Here is a 17,855-nt window from a genome sequence, read left to right on the forward strand (position 1 = left end):
CCTCCCTGCCCTCCTCTCCGCCCCATCTGACGTTTGCTCCCTGCCGGTCCCTCGCTGCCGGCGGGCCAGAAAGCAGGGAGCAGCTTCCTCCCTCCTAACTCCAATCATCCCAGCTTCTTCAGGGCTGTTTTGCAAGGACAGAGGTCAAGGATCAAGCCCAGCTTCACATTAATAAACATTTCCCAACACTCTGTAAGGCTGCCCTGAAAGCTGAGCATTTGTTTTGCAGCTTTTTGCAAGCTCTGTTTCTATTTTAAAAAGCTAACGGGAACATACTACCCAAGGACTCGCCCAAACAGCTCCAAAATGCTCTCCAGCAGAGCTAATCCCCGGTCCACCTACCTTCTTAATGTCTTTGTTATTCATAGGGTCATCAGTCATCTTGTGGAAGAGCAGCTCAATAATTTCTTTCAGCTCATAATTGTACCCTTTCCTTTTGCAGACGATCACCACTTTATCAAATAAAAATAAATACCTGCCCAAAGCAAGCAAATAAACAAGCAACCCAATTAAACATCTCATTAAAGTCCCCATTCAGGGGGAAGGATTCGGAAAGCTCTGCAGAGCTTCCCAGCCAGCGCAGCTCAATGCTCTAACCGTGCTGTAATTTCCCATTGACGGTGGTTTCTGTCAGTGCAACTCCAGGCAATAATTGAATAAAGGAGCGCAAGGGGAATTGCCAAATGAAGGCACATTTAGTTTGGGAAAACTTCTGAGTACTGTTGCTCACTCACCTGTCCTGCTTGGTGTGGTTCACTATGGAGCGGACCTTCAGCTCGCCGTCGATCTTCGGCCTCCCGAACTCCTCCAGCTTCACTTGCTGCAGAAAGCAAAGCAGGGCTGAGATCCGCAGCCAGGGCTGGGACGATGCTTTGGAGAGGTGGAAACCCAAACCTGCCCGGATCGCATGGTGTGCTGGGGACATCCCCATCAGCCCTGCCTCGAGCTGCTGAAGCTCCTGGAAACAGCATCGCCCTCGCCAAGGGGAGCCTGTGTATGTGCATGGCCCTGGCATCAGGAATGGGACCACGGGTGATGCCTGGAGCTCCAGCACTGGCATCCCAGGGCAAGGCTCAGCAGTCAAAGCATTTTTGCAAGGTTTGGGATCCAGAAAGCAAAACCCCCACAAAATAAGCTGTTTTCCAGGGGTCTCTACAAAACCAGAACCAGGGCTCTTGTAGTTTTGATTCCCATCCTGAACCAAGACTGGAGATTTTGAGGAGGCTGGAACCCAACCCAAGGGTTTGGTCAGTTTGTCTTTCAGCTCAAAAGCCCTTGCAAACGTTGCTCGGTGCAGCACGGCCGCCAAGCCATGGGAGTCAGTCCCCTCGCACAGTTCTTAAAGGAAAAAAATATTGTGAAGCCTCACCGCTGGTCAGGAAAATAAATATTTCACACAGCTGTGTGTACAGTCCGTAACTATTTCATTGCTGTGCCATGTGGGCTCTGCATACATAACAGCAATTGCTCCACAACGTCCCACCCGCTGCAATGAAAGGAAACCCCAAGCAGAACGTGCGTGGGATTGATCTGCAGACAGGAGTGACTGCTTTGCTAACATCTCATCTCCCGCATGTCAAACCTGCTCTCTGGCTGCTGCAAGGAGAAGCGGCTGCTTCATGCCCCCATTTACATTCCTGTTTTTACGGAGCATGACGTCTGATTGTTCGCACAGATCAGGATTATCATGACTGCTTCAATCAAAACCTGTGAGCCACAACGGCCCATATCCCACTGGAGAATTTTCGCAGGTTTCTCTTGAAAATAAAGGATTTTGCCTCCGTCTGTTAAATAACCATCAATTCAAAGTTCATTGTTTTCAAATGAACTCAAGGCTTAAAGCCTCCAAACCCAGCACCCCTCCAGGAAGCCCTTGGGGTGGGCAGCCCCCAGCATCTCCCTCCATCAGCCCTTTTGAAGCATCTCAGGTGTCAGCGCCCAAATTGCATTACCCCAGCGTAAAGCGTGACGGCGGAGCAGCTGCACCCGCAGCTGACCAGCCCTCCCCTCCCCTCCCCTCCCCTCCCCTCCCACCCGCCGGCAAATGTGAGAAAAAGCTCGTTAGCTTGAAGCTCTGCCACTGAATATTAAATTAATGGGCTTCTTCGGGGCTAAAGTGAGTGACGGGTTGCACAGGGTGGGCTGATGCGCAGTAATGGGACCATGTGTTTGATACCTCTGGAGCTTGGAGGATGAGAGTCTCCTTAAAATACCTGGTTGAGATTTGGACATTATTACACGTGCCCTTCTCCTCCAAACAGGCCTTGGGACACTTTCAAGTGCAAGAACATTCAGTTAACCTCTCTGTCCTCTTAACAGCAAAAGAAAACCCACTTTAAATAGCAGACAGATACCTGATTTGGGGAATTCTTGGGCCCCCCCATACTAATAACATCAGGAAAAGCTAGAGAAACATTTTCAGTGTAACACCACCAACAAAAGCCACCCTCTGTCACAGCCAAATCGGTTTTGTACTGTCAGCAAAAACACTGTCCATGATCAGGGAGTGTCCAAACACCCAGGGATCTTTCTTGGGTAGCACATCAGATTCAGTAGTAATTGCACAAAAACCTAAATATGTTAATAATAATCAAATCAAAGTTGGCAGCAAGAGGATTTTCCAACTTACCAGATTTTCTATCGAGCTCTGAAATTCACTTATTTTCTTTAAAGTCTCTTTGTCCCTCTTTACTTCATTTATGTACATGGCCAAGTCCTTAAAAGAAAAGTGAATATTGATTTTTATTTTCCACATGAAACTAGTACCTTAGCAAGGCAGAAAACACACGACCCCGGCTCCCTGAAGCCGCGCTCCCCTCTGCCCTCAGGCCTCAGACCAGGATTCAAGCAGCAGCCTGGGACACCGTGAGCATGGGCTTTTTGTGCTTGCACTGCTGAACCAGGCAGGTGCTGCAATTTTTATCATTTCCCAGAAGAGGGCAATGCATGAATCCAGTGCAGCACAGCAAACCTGACCCACGGCTTTTACCTGGCGAGAGCCCGGGTGAGCAGCCAGGCATCCCCTGCCTTTGCACCTCTGCCCCGGCTTTCATCACCTCCCAGCTTTCATCACCGTAATTCCCTTCATCCCCCCGGATACAAAAGCTGCGAGCCAGTTTCTGCTGTCAAAACATCCACGTCCGTAAAATAACTGCTTTGGACACCTGGCTGCACGTTAGCTGTGCACAGCATTTGACCTGGCTCTGCCCTAGTTGCTTCCAGCTGACCTCCCTGGGTGCTCCGGATCGCACCCGAGCTGGTGAGAGCGCTGGGATGCTCACGCTCTGTCCTTCCCGGGGACACCTCGCGAAAGCATCCCCATCTCCAACACCTCTGGGCCTCCAACATCTCCCACCACACAAAGGCTATGTCATAAAATAAGGAGACACTCAATGGAGCTTCTTCTGCCTTGAAAAATTCCTTGCTTACCCAAATTTTGACCCATCAAAGAGAAAGAATCCTATCCCTTCCACTAAAACAACTTCTTACACCCTTCGGAGCGTATTTTCTGTGCCTGTTTGCTTCTTATCTGATCCCTGCCTCCTTGTCCTCAACAATAGCTCTTGTCAACTTGGATTAAATCTGAACACGGGATTTTTTAAGACATCCCCTCCGGGTCAGACCTTCCTCAGCTTCCCAACATAAGAAGGGTTAATCACAGATGATAATCACAAATCTATGTGACAATACTTATAACATCACAAAATATCCCACCGGGCCGGTGGCAGGGACGGTTATGAGGAATGACAAAACCAAAAGCCTTATGGAGCAGCATCCTCCATCATGCTTGAGCGCTGAGCTCAGCTCCCTCCTGCTGAACAGGCCATCTCCTACACAAAGGGGAAACACAGTCCCAGGATCAACCATGACTTGAAACAGCGACAGCAATGGGCAAACTGGAGCTGTGGGATTTAACTGCGAACTTGCTTCGCCCCCACCATCACCTGGAGGCTCAGTTCTGCGCACTCAGGTGGAGGGTCAGTACCTGCACCAAATACCCTCATGTGCAATTTTTTGGTGCAAATCCTGCCCCTGCTTTGTGCAAACAACTACCTATGCAAACTAAAAGGGAGGTGAATCCCTTTGGGAAACGTAGCTCTGGCTGTAGATATTCTGCACGGCTCTCGCCCCAGACAGCAGCAACATCTGCCGCCCACCAGCACGGCAGACAGAAAGGCTGGATTCATGATGAAAAACATTACTTGTAAGTTAAGCCTTGGTTTACAGATCAACTAAAACCAAACTGCACGGCTTCCTATGGCCCTGCTGAGCCCAGCGCGGTCTGAACTGCACCTGCGCTCTCCTGGCGATGGGGTGATGAAACAGAGAAACCTCACTGATGGCTACGGGCAGCTTCCTGCAAAAAATGCTGAGATTGCAGTACAACCGGAGAGTATATACATTCATTTATTAGCAGTGGTGTCGGTAGGTGTCGTATTATGAGGCATAAGCAGGGTTTAACAACTGTCACCAGGTTTAGTGTTCGTTTGAGGCCACAGCCATGTGTTGTGCAGCAGCGGGATGCGAATGCAACATCCTTCAAACAACCTTAACTTTAAAGCGACCTACATATCGGCTCTGGATTCCCAGGCTTGCAGGGATAACGGCTGAAAAGGTCACCCAACTTATGTAAGCGCTGGGAAACGCAGTGTCATTACAAAAGCTGCGGCTCAGAGGTAGAAAACAAAATGACCTGAGAACACAGGAGCAAGCCCAGGGATGAACCCTGCAATGCTCTTCAGAGAGAAAACCTGGAGTCAATGATCATCCTCAAGTCAGATTCTGCTGACGATGGTCCCGCAGTGTGAGTGTGCGGGGGAGGACGTATCCAAATCAGAAAACATATGGATGGTTTCATTTTTTGTTGCTGATGCTTTTCCTGAGATCTTTGGGGTTTCAGCTGAAAGCTCAAAAAAACTTTAAACAAAGCAAAATTTTGACACCAGAAGCCTTCATTTGTGCAAAGAGCATTTTCCCCTTAATAAAAAAAAAAAATACTTGGATAAAAGGATTCCCAACCAGCGCCTGGATAACAGTGCGCAGGCAATGCTCTGCACAGACACGGGCACGGGCTCCCACTTCTGCAATACTCCCCAACTTGCTGATATGTCTGGAGTTCCTCCAGATCCCTCCTAGCAAAAATAAGAGCCGAATCTGGCACGGCCTCTTTACACACAATAGTAATTAGTGAAAAGTCGTAACTTGTCAACAAATACCAGCTTCTCCAGCTGCTTAAGGAGGAAGATAACAGCGATGACTACAGACCTGCTGCGAAGCAATCGCATCAAATGGCAATCAATATACACACGCATGTCCAAAAGGAGGAGATGCTGCCTTCCCTCGGGCTGTTGGATGGGTTTTCCATCTAAGTTTTTGTTTTACAGAAGCAGGGGGATCCTGCGCTCTGTTGCACCCCAAGCCCAGCGCAGCCCCACCACCGCTCTCATCCTCCTGTACCTGCATCGCCTCCAGAGCCTCCTTCAGCTGCTGCTTCTCTGGGCGGTCTGATGAATGGCTGAGCAGCTCCTGAAAAAAAAAATAAAAAAATATAAAGAGTTTGGGTGTGCTAGGAAAGCTGCCCACACCCTGCCTGCACCAGGCAGGCAACAACCCGCGGGCAACGGCTGCCTGCGGCCAGGGTGGTGGCAGCGATGCCTGGGCAGGCGGCTGCGGCTGCAGCCGTAGGAAGGGGAACATGCCAAGCGGCTGGTGCTCGAGAGATCTGTTACACGGAGTTGACGGGAGGAATTTCACACATAATCAGATTATATGCAAGCTTATTTTATATTCATTAACTGCCTCTCGTGGCTAACAAGTGCAGAATTACCCTAGGTCACCATACTTTAAGAGACGGCACAAATATTATGTCGTGTTAAGTAGCTCTAGTAATTATTTCATTTGAAGGGGAAGAAAAAAAAAAAACCCCTCACTCTGCATTTGGCAATGATTCACTCTCCACTGTAAAAGCTGAAAGATGCTACAGCGAGGATGGCAGCTGGAGAGAAGTGCCAATGCTGAAACACTTACTTTTAATAGGAGATGATATTTCAAAACTCTTTGCATTGGAACCACCAGCAGATCTTGCAATTTAAATTTCCCGTCCTGAACCTTTAGTGTGCATTCCTATTAAAGAAATCAATAAATCAGCAGTGAAGCAGCTGGGGGAAAACAACGGCTGCCCCACAGAAAAAGCCTCCAACATCCCACGGCTGTTACGTTTTGCTTCTGTAAACTCGGTTCTGATGACAAATGGCTCGTGGTCCCTGCATGCACCCAGCCGGAGCCAGGGCTCCCACTGCGGAGGTTCTCGAGGAACAAAACACAGGGCTGGACCCTAAAATACGGACATTCTCATGCAACTGAGCTACTCCAGCTTAACGAGATATTGCTCATTAGGGGAGCACATGAATGCTCTCAGACCTCGGGAAATGTCAAATGAAACGCATTAGCTTAACTCACCTCCTCGATGGTTTGAACTAATGCATTTTATTTGTGAGGGGCTGGGAGCAAGCACGCAGACAGTTGCTGTGGCTTCGCTGATAAGCATTAAGTCATTAAGATGAGCTAATGTGATCGCAGGAAGTTTTCTGACTGTTACCTTCACCCAGACCCATTTAGATACGTGACTCCGCTGTGCTGGCTGAGACCCCCTGCGTGGCCCCCCCAGGAAGATGAGCCGAGCTGCCATGAGGGAGGGAGAGAAAGGAAAAGCACAGGAGCAACTGGATGCTACAGCCACTGGCTTGATGCATGATCCAGAGAATATATTTTAAAAAATTATTAAATGCAGTTTTATCCCTGAATTGGGTTGCTACTTTCGCATGGAAAATCCAAGTGTGTTCGCAGAAAATGAGGTAATGTACAGACAGCCCAGTAAATTCAGATTAGCATCAAGACCAAGGCAGGAATTAAGGCTGGGTAACAACAGCAGCTCAAACAATGCATCCCTTCTGGGGCTCCTTTGATTTACTTAATATCTGGATCAGCCCCTATTTACACTAAGCCTTTACGCTGGGGAATGAGAACAGGGGAGTAAGCCGGGCATTCGCCTGGGGACTTGGGTTCGCCTCTGACTGTCCCTGATGCTGCGTGTGACCTTGGAAAGCCATGCGGCTCCTGGCTCAGGGATGCTCGGTGCCTTTGGGTCTCCCTGCACAACTCAAAGAGGAATTTGTCCACAGCCAGTCCCACTCAAATAAAGTCACCTGGCTTGTTTTAACTTGGATAAACTCGGGGGAGGAAGGACAGAGAGCATGTCTGGCAGTGAGATCAAGGGGCAAGCAGGGGATCAGGACAAGATAACCCCCAGCTTTGCTCCCCCTCCGGGCAGCACAGACTCATCCCCACATCCCTGCCCTCTCTTGCTAAATCAAACATTCCCAACACGTCATTCTCAGCTCCAGCAAGTCCTTCCAAAACCCGTGACAAGGCGGGTGGGCAGCACTCGGCCCCGAGGCCCCCTGCCCGCTCACCTCCACCTTCTGCCTGATGTCCTCTCTGTTGGCCAGGAGGTGGTTGAGCGTGTTCTGGGCATACTCCATGTGGCTGCAGTACTTGCCGTAAATCAGCAGCCTGTAGAGGGGGAAATCACAAATTTAATCGGAAACACTTGCTGGCAGTTATAACCTGTTATAAAAGATATATATACTTATATACAGTGAAAGGACAAGGCAAACAGCTATTCCCCCATATAACTGCTTAGCAAAGTATTAACACTCTTTTACTGCATGGCTTTTTAACATTTAAATCTTTTGAAGTTTCCAGAGCTGGAGCCCGTGGGGATGATTCAGCTCACGACGAGCAGAAGGGGCCGAGTGGCCAGAGGAGCCCGTTTTCGGAGGCACGACAGCTCATCCCTCCACTCCCAAGTGTGATATATTTAACCACTGCTTCCCAAGAGCTGCGCTTTCGGAGCACCACGATAATAAAGGGAAACCCAGCTCCACACTGAAAGATCTTTCCTAGAGCAGGTTACAAAGTGGTTCTACAACAGGCACCTGCATCCCAGGTACGACAGCCCAAATATGAAAAGAAACAGCAAAGAGCTGGGGCCCCATCCCTGCCCACGCTGCCGCTCACCGCCGGCACTCGCCTCTCCCGGGGAGCGGCTCCGACCCCAGCGAGGGTCTGCGGATTAACTAAAACGTGAGGAAGGGGCGAGTGCTGAACCTCTGCAATCCAACCCCACAGCTCCTCAGCTGCGAGGCGGCTTTTTCTCGTGACTACACCATCGCCACAATCCCCTTGACGTCTCGATAGGCGCCGTGCCGCCCTGATGGCCACGTGCCGGTTTTCTGGCTGTGCCATATTAGCACTAGGGCTTGTGAAGGCAGAGCAAGGATGCGCTTCAAGACCAAGTGACAACAAAAATCCATTTCCTGAGAGCATTTCCGAATGCAGCTCGCTCAAGCCCAGGTATTCATCTCCTAAAAAGCGTTCATTTCCCAAGTCACAGCTGCTCACAGCCCAAAAAACGATTGCCACCACTGTGGCTGATGTGTGCCCCTCTCTCTGAGGGTTTCTGGATATTTCTCCACGTGAGGAAGAAGGCAAGAAACTCTTGATTCTTGAGACATGCCCAGAATGGACGTGGGTGATGATAATTTGCACCTCATCAGCAAATGAGAGACTTCAAATCCCCTTAAAACCCAAGGACATATTTTAGAAAGCTGGTTGCTCCTTGCAGGATGGGCCACAGGGACCTAGAGATGAAGAGACCAGGTAATTTGGGAAAAGAAGGTTGTCACAGCCTTTGGAAACACAGTGAAGCTCTGTATGGACACCCTGGGCTATAAATTTAAACACCTGACACAAACAGAGCAGTTTTGCTGTGGATTCCCCCTTTTTCCTCCACTTCACTCATTAATCCTACATGACAGGTTTGGATTTTCCCCCCCTTCTTTGCCGTTAACTGTATTGCTGCTGATAAGACACATATTCCATCACACGCTGCAACTCATCCATTACTTTGGGGCCTCGTCTCTCGATGGAGACGATCTGGGAGCACCCGACCCGGTGTCGCTCCATAAACGTGGGGCTCTCAGACTCCGTCGGGGAGCTGAACAGAGAGATTTATGGGAGCCGCAGTCCCCGGCGAAGCAGCAGCCAATACAGATTATTCTTCTGCCTTTTTCCCTTGACAACTTCTGAACATGCACAATAATATCTACCTTGCCAGCACTTGGAGAGTTTCAAAGAGGCTTCAGGAGCATAAATTCAAACCTCCGGCTTTCAGAGAAACAGATTTACAAACTATTTCCTTCAAAAAAAAAAAAACAACCCAAAAAACCACCTGCAAAGCGGAGGAGCAATACATCATTTTGCTGGGATGTCTCTGAGGATGCGTAGGGAAGCGAGAGCTATTTCTCACGGATGCATTTGATGGAGGAAGGTCTCATATACAGGGACCAAGTGGGGACTCTGGAGGTCCACGTTCCCTTCTTGGTGGGACAACACTGTCTCCCCAGGTGAGCTCACTTTCTCCTCCTGCACCCCCATCTCCTTGCTGTCAAATGTGCTATCATCGTCTTTCCTGACGTAGGAAAGGACCCTGCCTATTTACATCAGGTTGCTCCAAATTCTTCTTCCCCGAGAGCCCGGTTTTGGGGTCTTCTCCAAGCCAAAACGCCCTGCGAGCAGCAGTTTCCCACAGCGTTGAGGTCCCCGAGACCCCCATGGGCTGAACACAGCTTCAGAGCCGCCATCGCCACCTCGTAGCCATCGGTCTGGCTCCTTCATTCGCCTCTCAGGAAGGCTTTTACGTCCCTTAAAAAGTTGCTTGCAAACTCCATTAGGAAATGGGTTGGTTTGTTCACCCACCCGCATGAAACCCATCAGCTACAAGGGCTCTGCTGAGCTCCCACCAGCAAATTAACAGAACCAAACATTTATTTAAAGGCTGCCAGCCCAAAAACGAGCCTCGTGCTCCCGCACGGCCAGGCGGATCTCCCTGGGGAGCAGTGCCACCTCCACGACTCCTCCCGCGTCCCTTCCCTGCTCCTCGTGTGCACAGCTCTGTCCCGAGCACAGGCAGCGGTGGCTCGGGGACGGATCGCTGCCCAGGGATGGCACCGGCATGCACGGAGCCGAGCCAGGAATCAGGAGATCAAAATCACCTAAGTGAGTTTTATGAGTATTTTTAAAGTATTTGCATTCTTCTTTGGAAACTTTTTTTAATTTAATCCAGAAAACATTCCCTTTCTAAAAAGAGGTGCTGTGAATGATGGAATATCTGACCTTACGTATATTATTAATGCAGATGGTATTTCTGGAGTTATTGACTTCTGAATGGCATTTCTGTGTCTAGACACTGGTTTAATCACAGTGAAATAACACCCTGGCAGGATTCCACAATGAATCAGGCCTTTGATTAGTATTAAGGATATTAAAGGCTTTTAACCTTATCTTTGCGTTCTGGGGTACTCCTGCTTGCAGCTGCCAAAACACAGAATCTATTATGTTTGCGAAAGCAACTTTTACATTTATTCATCATGCAATAGGTGCGGGACAAGACCAGTGCCAAATATGCGATTTTTCAGAGCGAGCAATCACTTTGATCTAACCAGAGCGAAGTCTCCCCTGCAAAGAAGTCATCCTACCACATCACAGGCCCTCAAAGCCCCGCTGCTGCTTGCAGGAGAAGACTACACTAAAACCCTGAAGGCGAGTGAGGTTTAATCCATTCTGGCTCACCATAATCATAGCGTTCCCATCTTTATCCCCTCCGATACATCCTTGTAAACCCATTGTATGTTCAGCCTGCAAAACAGCCAGTCTCATATGGCATGCTGTGAGCCCAGCAAAATTCAACTGCAGACACGGGCTTGCAGGAACAAGCATCCACGGGAGCCACGCCGATTTAGCCAGGTCGGTCGGAGAGGAGATGTCCCAGCCTCTGCCCCTGGGCGACCTGACACGGTTGTGGCTGGATTTGGTTGCATCTTGCTGCAGAGGATGCAAAACTGGTCTGCTGTGACAGGCATTTCTGTTCCAAACTCTGAGACGGGCCCTACAAATATTAACCCGTATCTATTAAAACTGGAGCTGCCTAAAGACTGGGTTTCCTTTACCTCTCTTTGAATTCCAGAAACACTTTTGCCAGGCTGCTTCCTCCAGACATCATAGAGACGTCGATGGCTCTCAGGAAACTGAAGTGCACTTTAATTAGGTCCTAAAACGAAGAAACAATCAATAGTTTAAACACATCCAAAGCGAGTGGGCAAACAGAGCCTAAAGAAATGCACATTCACTACTTAATCAGGCAGTCATTTTTCCTTCTTTTTTTTCTCTTTTTAGCTGTTTTTAAAATAAGTCATTCTAGTGAGATGCAGCCCTAAATGGCCAGGAGTCCAAAGGTGTAATTCTATCAGGAGGTTATACAGTGAGAAACGCCCCAGGACTTCCATGTGTATTAAAGTCCCTTTTGCAGGTCTGGAGGGAGCGGAGGAGATGGGCAGGCTCCAACCCAGACCCCGTGCAAGCCAGCGTAGAAATAAATCCCTTCATCACCGTGTGCCCAAACCATCTCTAAGTACAGCTAAAATACACAGCCCCAGCCCTGGAACATCCTCCGTGTAAAATTGTTTTCTTATCTAGAGTTCATATAATCCCCAACTCTAAAATTGAGTGTTAAAGAATATCTCCTAAACCTGTTCAAGCTCCACAGCACATGAAGGACTCAACCTCTACAGGTGAATGCACAAATCTAACGTGAAATCTGAAAGCCTTCTCTTAAGCAGGAAGAGGGCTGAGCTGCCATGAAAAGAACAAAGATTTAAGCCACAATGTCTACGCCGTTACCTCCAAATTGATAAAAATAGCTTCCATGTCTTGGGGAGTCAGTACCGACCTCAGTGGGTTCATATAGTTCTGCAAGAGGTAAATGGAAAAGGGATTGAAGTACTGGAGAGGAGTGAACAAGTTTCTTTCTGTGCAAGGGATGTATTTTTCCCTGCTTCACCAGTTGCATTTACCTGGGCAGGGAGAAGCCAGGTTTTAATGAATTTAAGGACTTGCAAAGGCAGACGAACGACAACGCATTTGTCAAGAGCGGGCTGTGCCGGGGACCCAAGCAGGAGCCAGGAACCCCCGTGGGCGCATCGTCCCCCGAGCTCCCCTTGGCCCCCACGGCACTTCCAGGCATGGGAGGGTGCAAGACACCCACCCATGGGTGGGCGCAGCCCCCTCTCCTGCTAAATCGAGAGGGAGAGGGATTTAAACGTACACAGTCCCTGGCTGCAGCTGGGAAGAGCTCTGAAGCATCTTTTCAGCTCTTTGATTATCTCACTAGAATTGCCCTTGAAAAAGAGCCAATGATGTGATTACACTGGAAATGCCTTTCTGAACAAATACATATTAATAGAAACGTCTACATGACTTGTAACTACAAAAAACCCCCCGATGCAATGCACCAAAGCCAGGACCCTCTACCCATAACACGCCATCAGAACCTACTAAGCCTTCGCAAGCTTTTTTAATGGATATCAAAGTGATAGTTTAACTCTTCCTTTAGACTGAACCAGAAGGGCTGTGGCTGTTTCGAAGGAACAAGGGTTATTTACATAAATGACACGTAAATGACATGTATGTTAGGACATTTTCACGGAAAATGGGAAATGTTACTCCATCGTGCAGGTTTCGCTCACAGCTTCTTCATGGGAACTTTCAGCAGACAGAGAAAAATAATTGCAAAAGGGGAGGAAACAAAAGCGTTAGGGTGATTAGAAATGGCAGCTTGATTTTCACTATTGTTCTTCATTCCTGCTGCTTTCCTTGGAGCAGAAACCACCTCCAGGCTCCAACCGTATCCACGACTCCGCTGTCTGGCTGAGGCGTTCATTTTTATTTTTATTTAAAAGAAAGGCACAACAATAATTTATCAAAACCAATTAAACCCCATGAATTAAAGCAGCAAAATGTTACTTTTAATCCAATTAGTTTCAATGACAAGTCAGCACAGCTTCAGCACTTTTGAAAAACACCCAGGATAAAGAAATTATTCCGTAGCAATCAAAGTGATAAGATATCTGCAAACACGGCTCTTATCGGCAAGACCGGCCTGGCTGAGTGAGGAGCGGGAGTCTGCTACCCCAGGGTAGGGGGGACACAGCAGGATGGTTTTCAGCCTATTTCCAACACGCAGCAATCAGAAAAAATATGCTGTTTGGCTCCTACAGTTACAGGCTGCACATTTGCGCTTGTCAGTATGGGTTTTTTGGATTCCCCCTTCTCTCCGATTTTACATGCGAATGCATCAATCCTGTCTCATCACATCCGCCAGCTCTCGCAGCGAGAACTAACACAGCGAGATTAATGCAAGATCAAGTGATGACGTGGAAGGCGATGGTATAGAAAAGATGGCTCACAGTTCTTACCTTTTCTATATCTTCAAGTGTTTTGTAGTATTTGGCCTCAGTTTCTTGGATTTCTAGCAAACAGCAATTTCTTTTGTCATCTTCTGTCATTCCCATTTTCTAGAAAAAGGAAAAATAACGCATGGTCAGATACTCTTAAGAGCGGTCCAGCAACCTGCTCGTGTGGAGCAGAGCTCCAGTTCAGCCTTTGGTGAAACTTGCTTGGAACAAGCACAAGTCTGGAAAGTCAGGGGAGTACTGTTACTGGTTTATGTTAAAGGAAACTACATTTATCCAAAAAAATTAGGAAGAAACCCTGGCTATACTATTCAATATGTTTCAACATGGCAAGCATTACATTTTTTGCATTTATTACAGCCACATCACCAAAGACTATCAGCTAAAGAATAAATAAGAGAGAAATGCTGGTTTTCCCCATTTTTTTTGCTGAAGATGAAACTCACAACAGAGCCTAAGTGGGTCATAAATAATATGTTAGACTTATACAAATCCCTTGCCAGGGTTGCCAGTTCTCACGATTTTAGGTCAAATCTGGTAATACATGTTTTTCTTAAAGCCCCAACTCTTGGAGTCACTTTTCTTGCTCTTACATCTGTAAAGCGGAGCTGAAAACATGTGTCGGGAGGTGCTGCACTTGTCAGTGCAGTCTCTGAACTTGGGAGGTGATTCAGTGATCGGGTTTTAATGATCATGCACAGGAACGGACACCCTCTGTACACCCCCTTACAACTCACAGCTCAGACCTCTCAGCTGGATGGAAACGCAATATTTTAATCAATGTGTCTTACCTGCATATATCTAATCTGAAGCATGCAGAAATACAAGAAACCAGTTAGCATTACACACTTGCTATTGCAACAGATCTTAAAAAAAATTCCAATATTTAGACAGATATGTGGGTGCTTGTATTAAAAATAGACTCTTTTGCTCAAGGAAGGGAGGAAAGGGAGTCAGAGCCATCAACTCCGTCACTGCCCAGAGATATCCAAGAAAACATAAAACATTGTGGAGGGGACAGTGAAAAATTGCCAATTCCACTGACCCTAATCCTGCAGTATCTGGCTGCTGGACACCTACGCACTGCAAGCTTTCCCCCATTTTTGCCATTTATGCAAGAAATTCCTACCAAAACCTTCCCAAGGGGCAGTTCTTGGGCCAAATGGCTTCCGTAACTGATGGCAACACAGTAAAAACACTGGTGGCCAACGAGCTGTGCTGACTACAGCATGGCCACCGGTGTCCGTAAACAGCTCCGAGCGCTTTGGCAGGATCAGTGAGAATATTTCGTGCCCGGCTCCTTGATCCAGACGGGTTTTCAGCATGCAGGGAGCTCCTCAGTCTGCAGACGAGGTGTGAAGGGATGAAATGCCTCAACCACCATCGTCATGGTCTTCGTACCACTTACAGCCAAGCGCAGGAGAGGTGAGAAATCAGAGCGCGGGCATCACTGCCGCACAGCTCGGCTCGTTTGCCGGGCTCCATGGGGTGAAGTCCTGCCTTCCCAGCCTCCCAGCACCTCGGCTGGCACAGCCACACACCCCGCTCCAGGGATTTAATTGATCAGTGAACTTGTCCATTGATCCTGCTTTGTTACGGGGAGGTATGTACTGTTTGCAGCTAGGAGACAGTAATTAGAATCTGAACAAAGCCCGGGGGTGGCAGATATCAGAGGGTGGGAGAAAATTTGGAAGGTCACACTCCGGTGGAAATGTCCTTTCCAGCTCTGCATCAGCAGAAGCCAGGGCAGCCTGTCTGCTCGGCGCTGGGGACACACGTAGCAAGGGTGGCTGTGAGCACCTCTGGGGAGATGCAAGGGCCACCAGCACCTTCCTGGCTCATCCATGGAGCATGATATTTGCACCAGAGCCCTTGGAGTTAATGCAAGTCCCTCCATGAGGCTGTGCATGCTGCACACCTGGGTCTCCCCATCATCAAAAGGCTTTTAGATGATGAATGGGGTCGGCTGCTTGTCCCTAAAGCCACACAGGTCCCCGCCGCCCCAGAAAGCTCCACTGTAAACGTCTACCTGCTCTGAGACACCCAGGCAGGAGCGGCAGCAGGCACGAACAAGCGCTGGATCCTCCACGCACAGATCTGTCAGCGCTTGCCTCGATCTAAAAATACCCGTGGCAGACACGGCACATCTGGCTGATGGAGCAGGCAGAGCCGCCGCGCTCCCCTCTCCCCAGAAAGGGCTGAAGTGACACACGCTGCCTTGGCTCAGCAGCAATTGCTATTTTTAGCTTATATTTTAAGGCTTATTAGCTCTCCCTTTCCCTTCCTCCTCCCCAAACTCCTTCAGACGACACGATGGGCTGGGAAACTCCTCAGAGAAACCCCTCTGGGCCAGCGCCATCCCAGCTTGGCTTATTTTTACCTCTCACGAGGCAGCTCAGTTTCGAGGAGCAATGCAAAGCGATTTGCTTCCCTGCAGCATCACCTGTCACTGGCGGATACTTATTTATTTAATTGAATCCTCTCCCTTCCCCTCCCATCAAGGTGTAGCTTTAAAAATGCATATAAATTGTTACCATGGGCTGCTGAACTTCCACTCTGATGATATCTTCATAGATATCATCGCCTTCATCTTCACAGGGGACGCAGTCATAAATATCCTCCCCCAGATCATGTTCGCTGGAACGAGAAGGAGAGCGATTTAGCGATAATAAAGAGGGTACGTTCACTGTCACTTGATCAGGCAAACCAACAACTGCTCTCGCACCAAGGAGGGAGGATAACCATGACAATAAGAAAATCCTCCTGGCCCACAGCATTGACACGTTCAGTCCACGTTCTCTGTTTGCATTAGGAGTCTCTGTTTTTCCCAGATCGGTACCCACTGCACATCTCTTTCCGCTCGCTGGAGGCTGGAAAAGGCGAAACGCTGCTCGACACGAGCGGGGATCGCAGCCAAGAAGCCGCTCCGAGCCCCGTGCCAAGTGCGCCTGTGATGCCCAGTCCACCACGGTCTGCCAGCTCTGCCCCTGCGGAGTTTTTGCTCGGTGCTAATCGGCCCGGCCGAGACGGACCTGACGGCCAAGCATCCCAGCGGGACCATCTGAGCCACCGCATGCGACCAGGTCCAGCTCCACCTGCCTCCGAAGATGCCCACAGCCTCCTGTTCATCTCCTGCCTCTCCTCTTTAGGACAAGGAGCAGCTCTTGTGTCAGTGACTTTAACTATATCATGCTTAGAGAATAAATTTTGATGGGTTAGATTTTGGTACGTTTAAGGCACTGCGCTCACTCTTGGTGTTCTTTTGCTTTGTCTCACAAAAAGGCTTCCTTCGTGCCAAAAAAATGATCCCCCTGCCCCCATTAGGGCTGCAAACTGCCGTAGGAGCCCACGTCCATTCAAAGCAGTAAGCGGATACTAAATAATCACCCGATGGCTCCGTGCAGTAGGTAGAAGCATCCCAGCCCTGCCTCGCTGAGGGGGGAAGCGTGATGGGGCCAAGCCGACCCCCCGGGCTGCGCAGGGACCTGCAGCAACGCCCGGACCAGCCACGGGCAGAGCTCAGCCCGGGCCAGGCAGCCGCCTCCAGCGATGGCCTCGCTCTCCCTCCAGCCACGGGCACCACGTCCAGGTTTAAAAGCTCTGGACCCCATTTCTCTGAGTGATGCACTGGCTCCCACAAAGCCCAATCCCTGCCCTGATGGGCAACTGGGTGATTTTTATTCTAACAGAGGAGGGGGAGACCCTCCTGATCCCCATAAGGCAATCTCACCAGACGTTCAGCTCGGTGATGCTCAGCCCCAACGCTGAGCAGAGGCCAATAATAATATTTACATCAGAGAGAAATTAAGCAGTGAAAAAGTCACATTCTCAGAACTGGCCACATCACTTAGGAGATGCCCCTGCAAGCATAGACTTCAATGGCATCACTGAGACATAGTGCCCAACCTGTATTTAAAGGTGATGGTGTTAGGTATTTAATTGTCATCTGAGCCTTTACAAATGCCCCCAGGGGCTCTTAAGTCTTAGAACACTTTTGAAAATTCAACCCATAATAAATAGCAATTAACAATAATAATTTTAGCACTTAGATCTACAGGTGCTGATTGCTAACGGCTCTCACTGAAGTCAACCCCATGGGATCAGGACAGTGTGAAATGCTGGAATATCAAACAGCATTCACATATTTTACGAGCTCTCTTTCAACATGGGTATTAATTACATACCAATATATTTAGGTGTAAAACTGTGCTCAAACTGTAACACTCGACAGCTCTATATTATACAGCATGGAGCAGCAGAGCACATCTGTTTGCAAAACTGGGCTTTATTTCTTTTCTAAATACAGTTCTTTCTATTTTTAAAAACAGATTTATTTAATAAAAGTTTGGGGATTTTAAATAAATACACTGGCATAATGTATCTGTCCCATTCTTCCAGAGTGATGCATTGCAGCTGCTGTAATAATGCCCACTAATAGCTGGTGATCCATCTTCCCCTTCCCAAGCGTTGCCATCACCGTTATTA

General features: G+C 48.6%; 1 protein-coding gene across 1 annotated transcript in view; it reads right to left on the reverse strand.

Moving 5' to 3' along the window:
• Positions 1-17,855, reverse strand: part of VAV2 (vav guanine nucleotide exchange factor 2) — a 150,689-nt gene that overhangs the window by 12,483 nt on the left and 120,351 nt on the right. The window contains 10 exon segments of the mRNA XM_050907813.1: positions 343-475; positions 735-820; positions 2,630-2,716; positions 5,458-5,526; positions 6,028-6,123; positions 7,473-7,572; positions 11,070-11,170; positions 11,800-11,868; positions 13,374-13,472; positions 15,905-16,007. Coding sequence (XP_050763770.1) covers positions 343-475; positions 735-820; positions 2,630-2,716; positions 5,458-5,526; positions 6,028-6,123; positions 7,473-7,572; positions 11,070-11,170; positions 11,800-11,868; positions 13,374-13,472; positions 15,905-16,007 — 943 coding nt within the window.

Source organism: Gymnogyps californianus, chromosome 18, assembly GCF_018139145.2.
Source record: "Gymnogyps californianus isolate 813 chromosome 18, ASM1813914v2, whole genome shotgun sequence".
Taxonomy (NCBI): domain Eukaryota; kingdom Metazoa; phylum Chordata; class Aves; order Accipitriformes; family Cathartidae; genus Gymnogyps; species Gymnogyps californianus.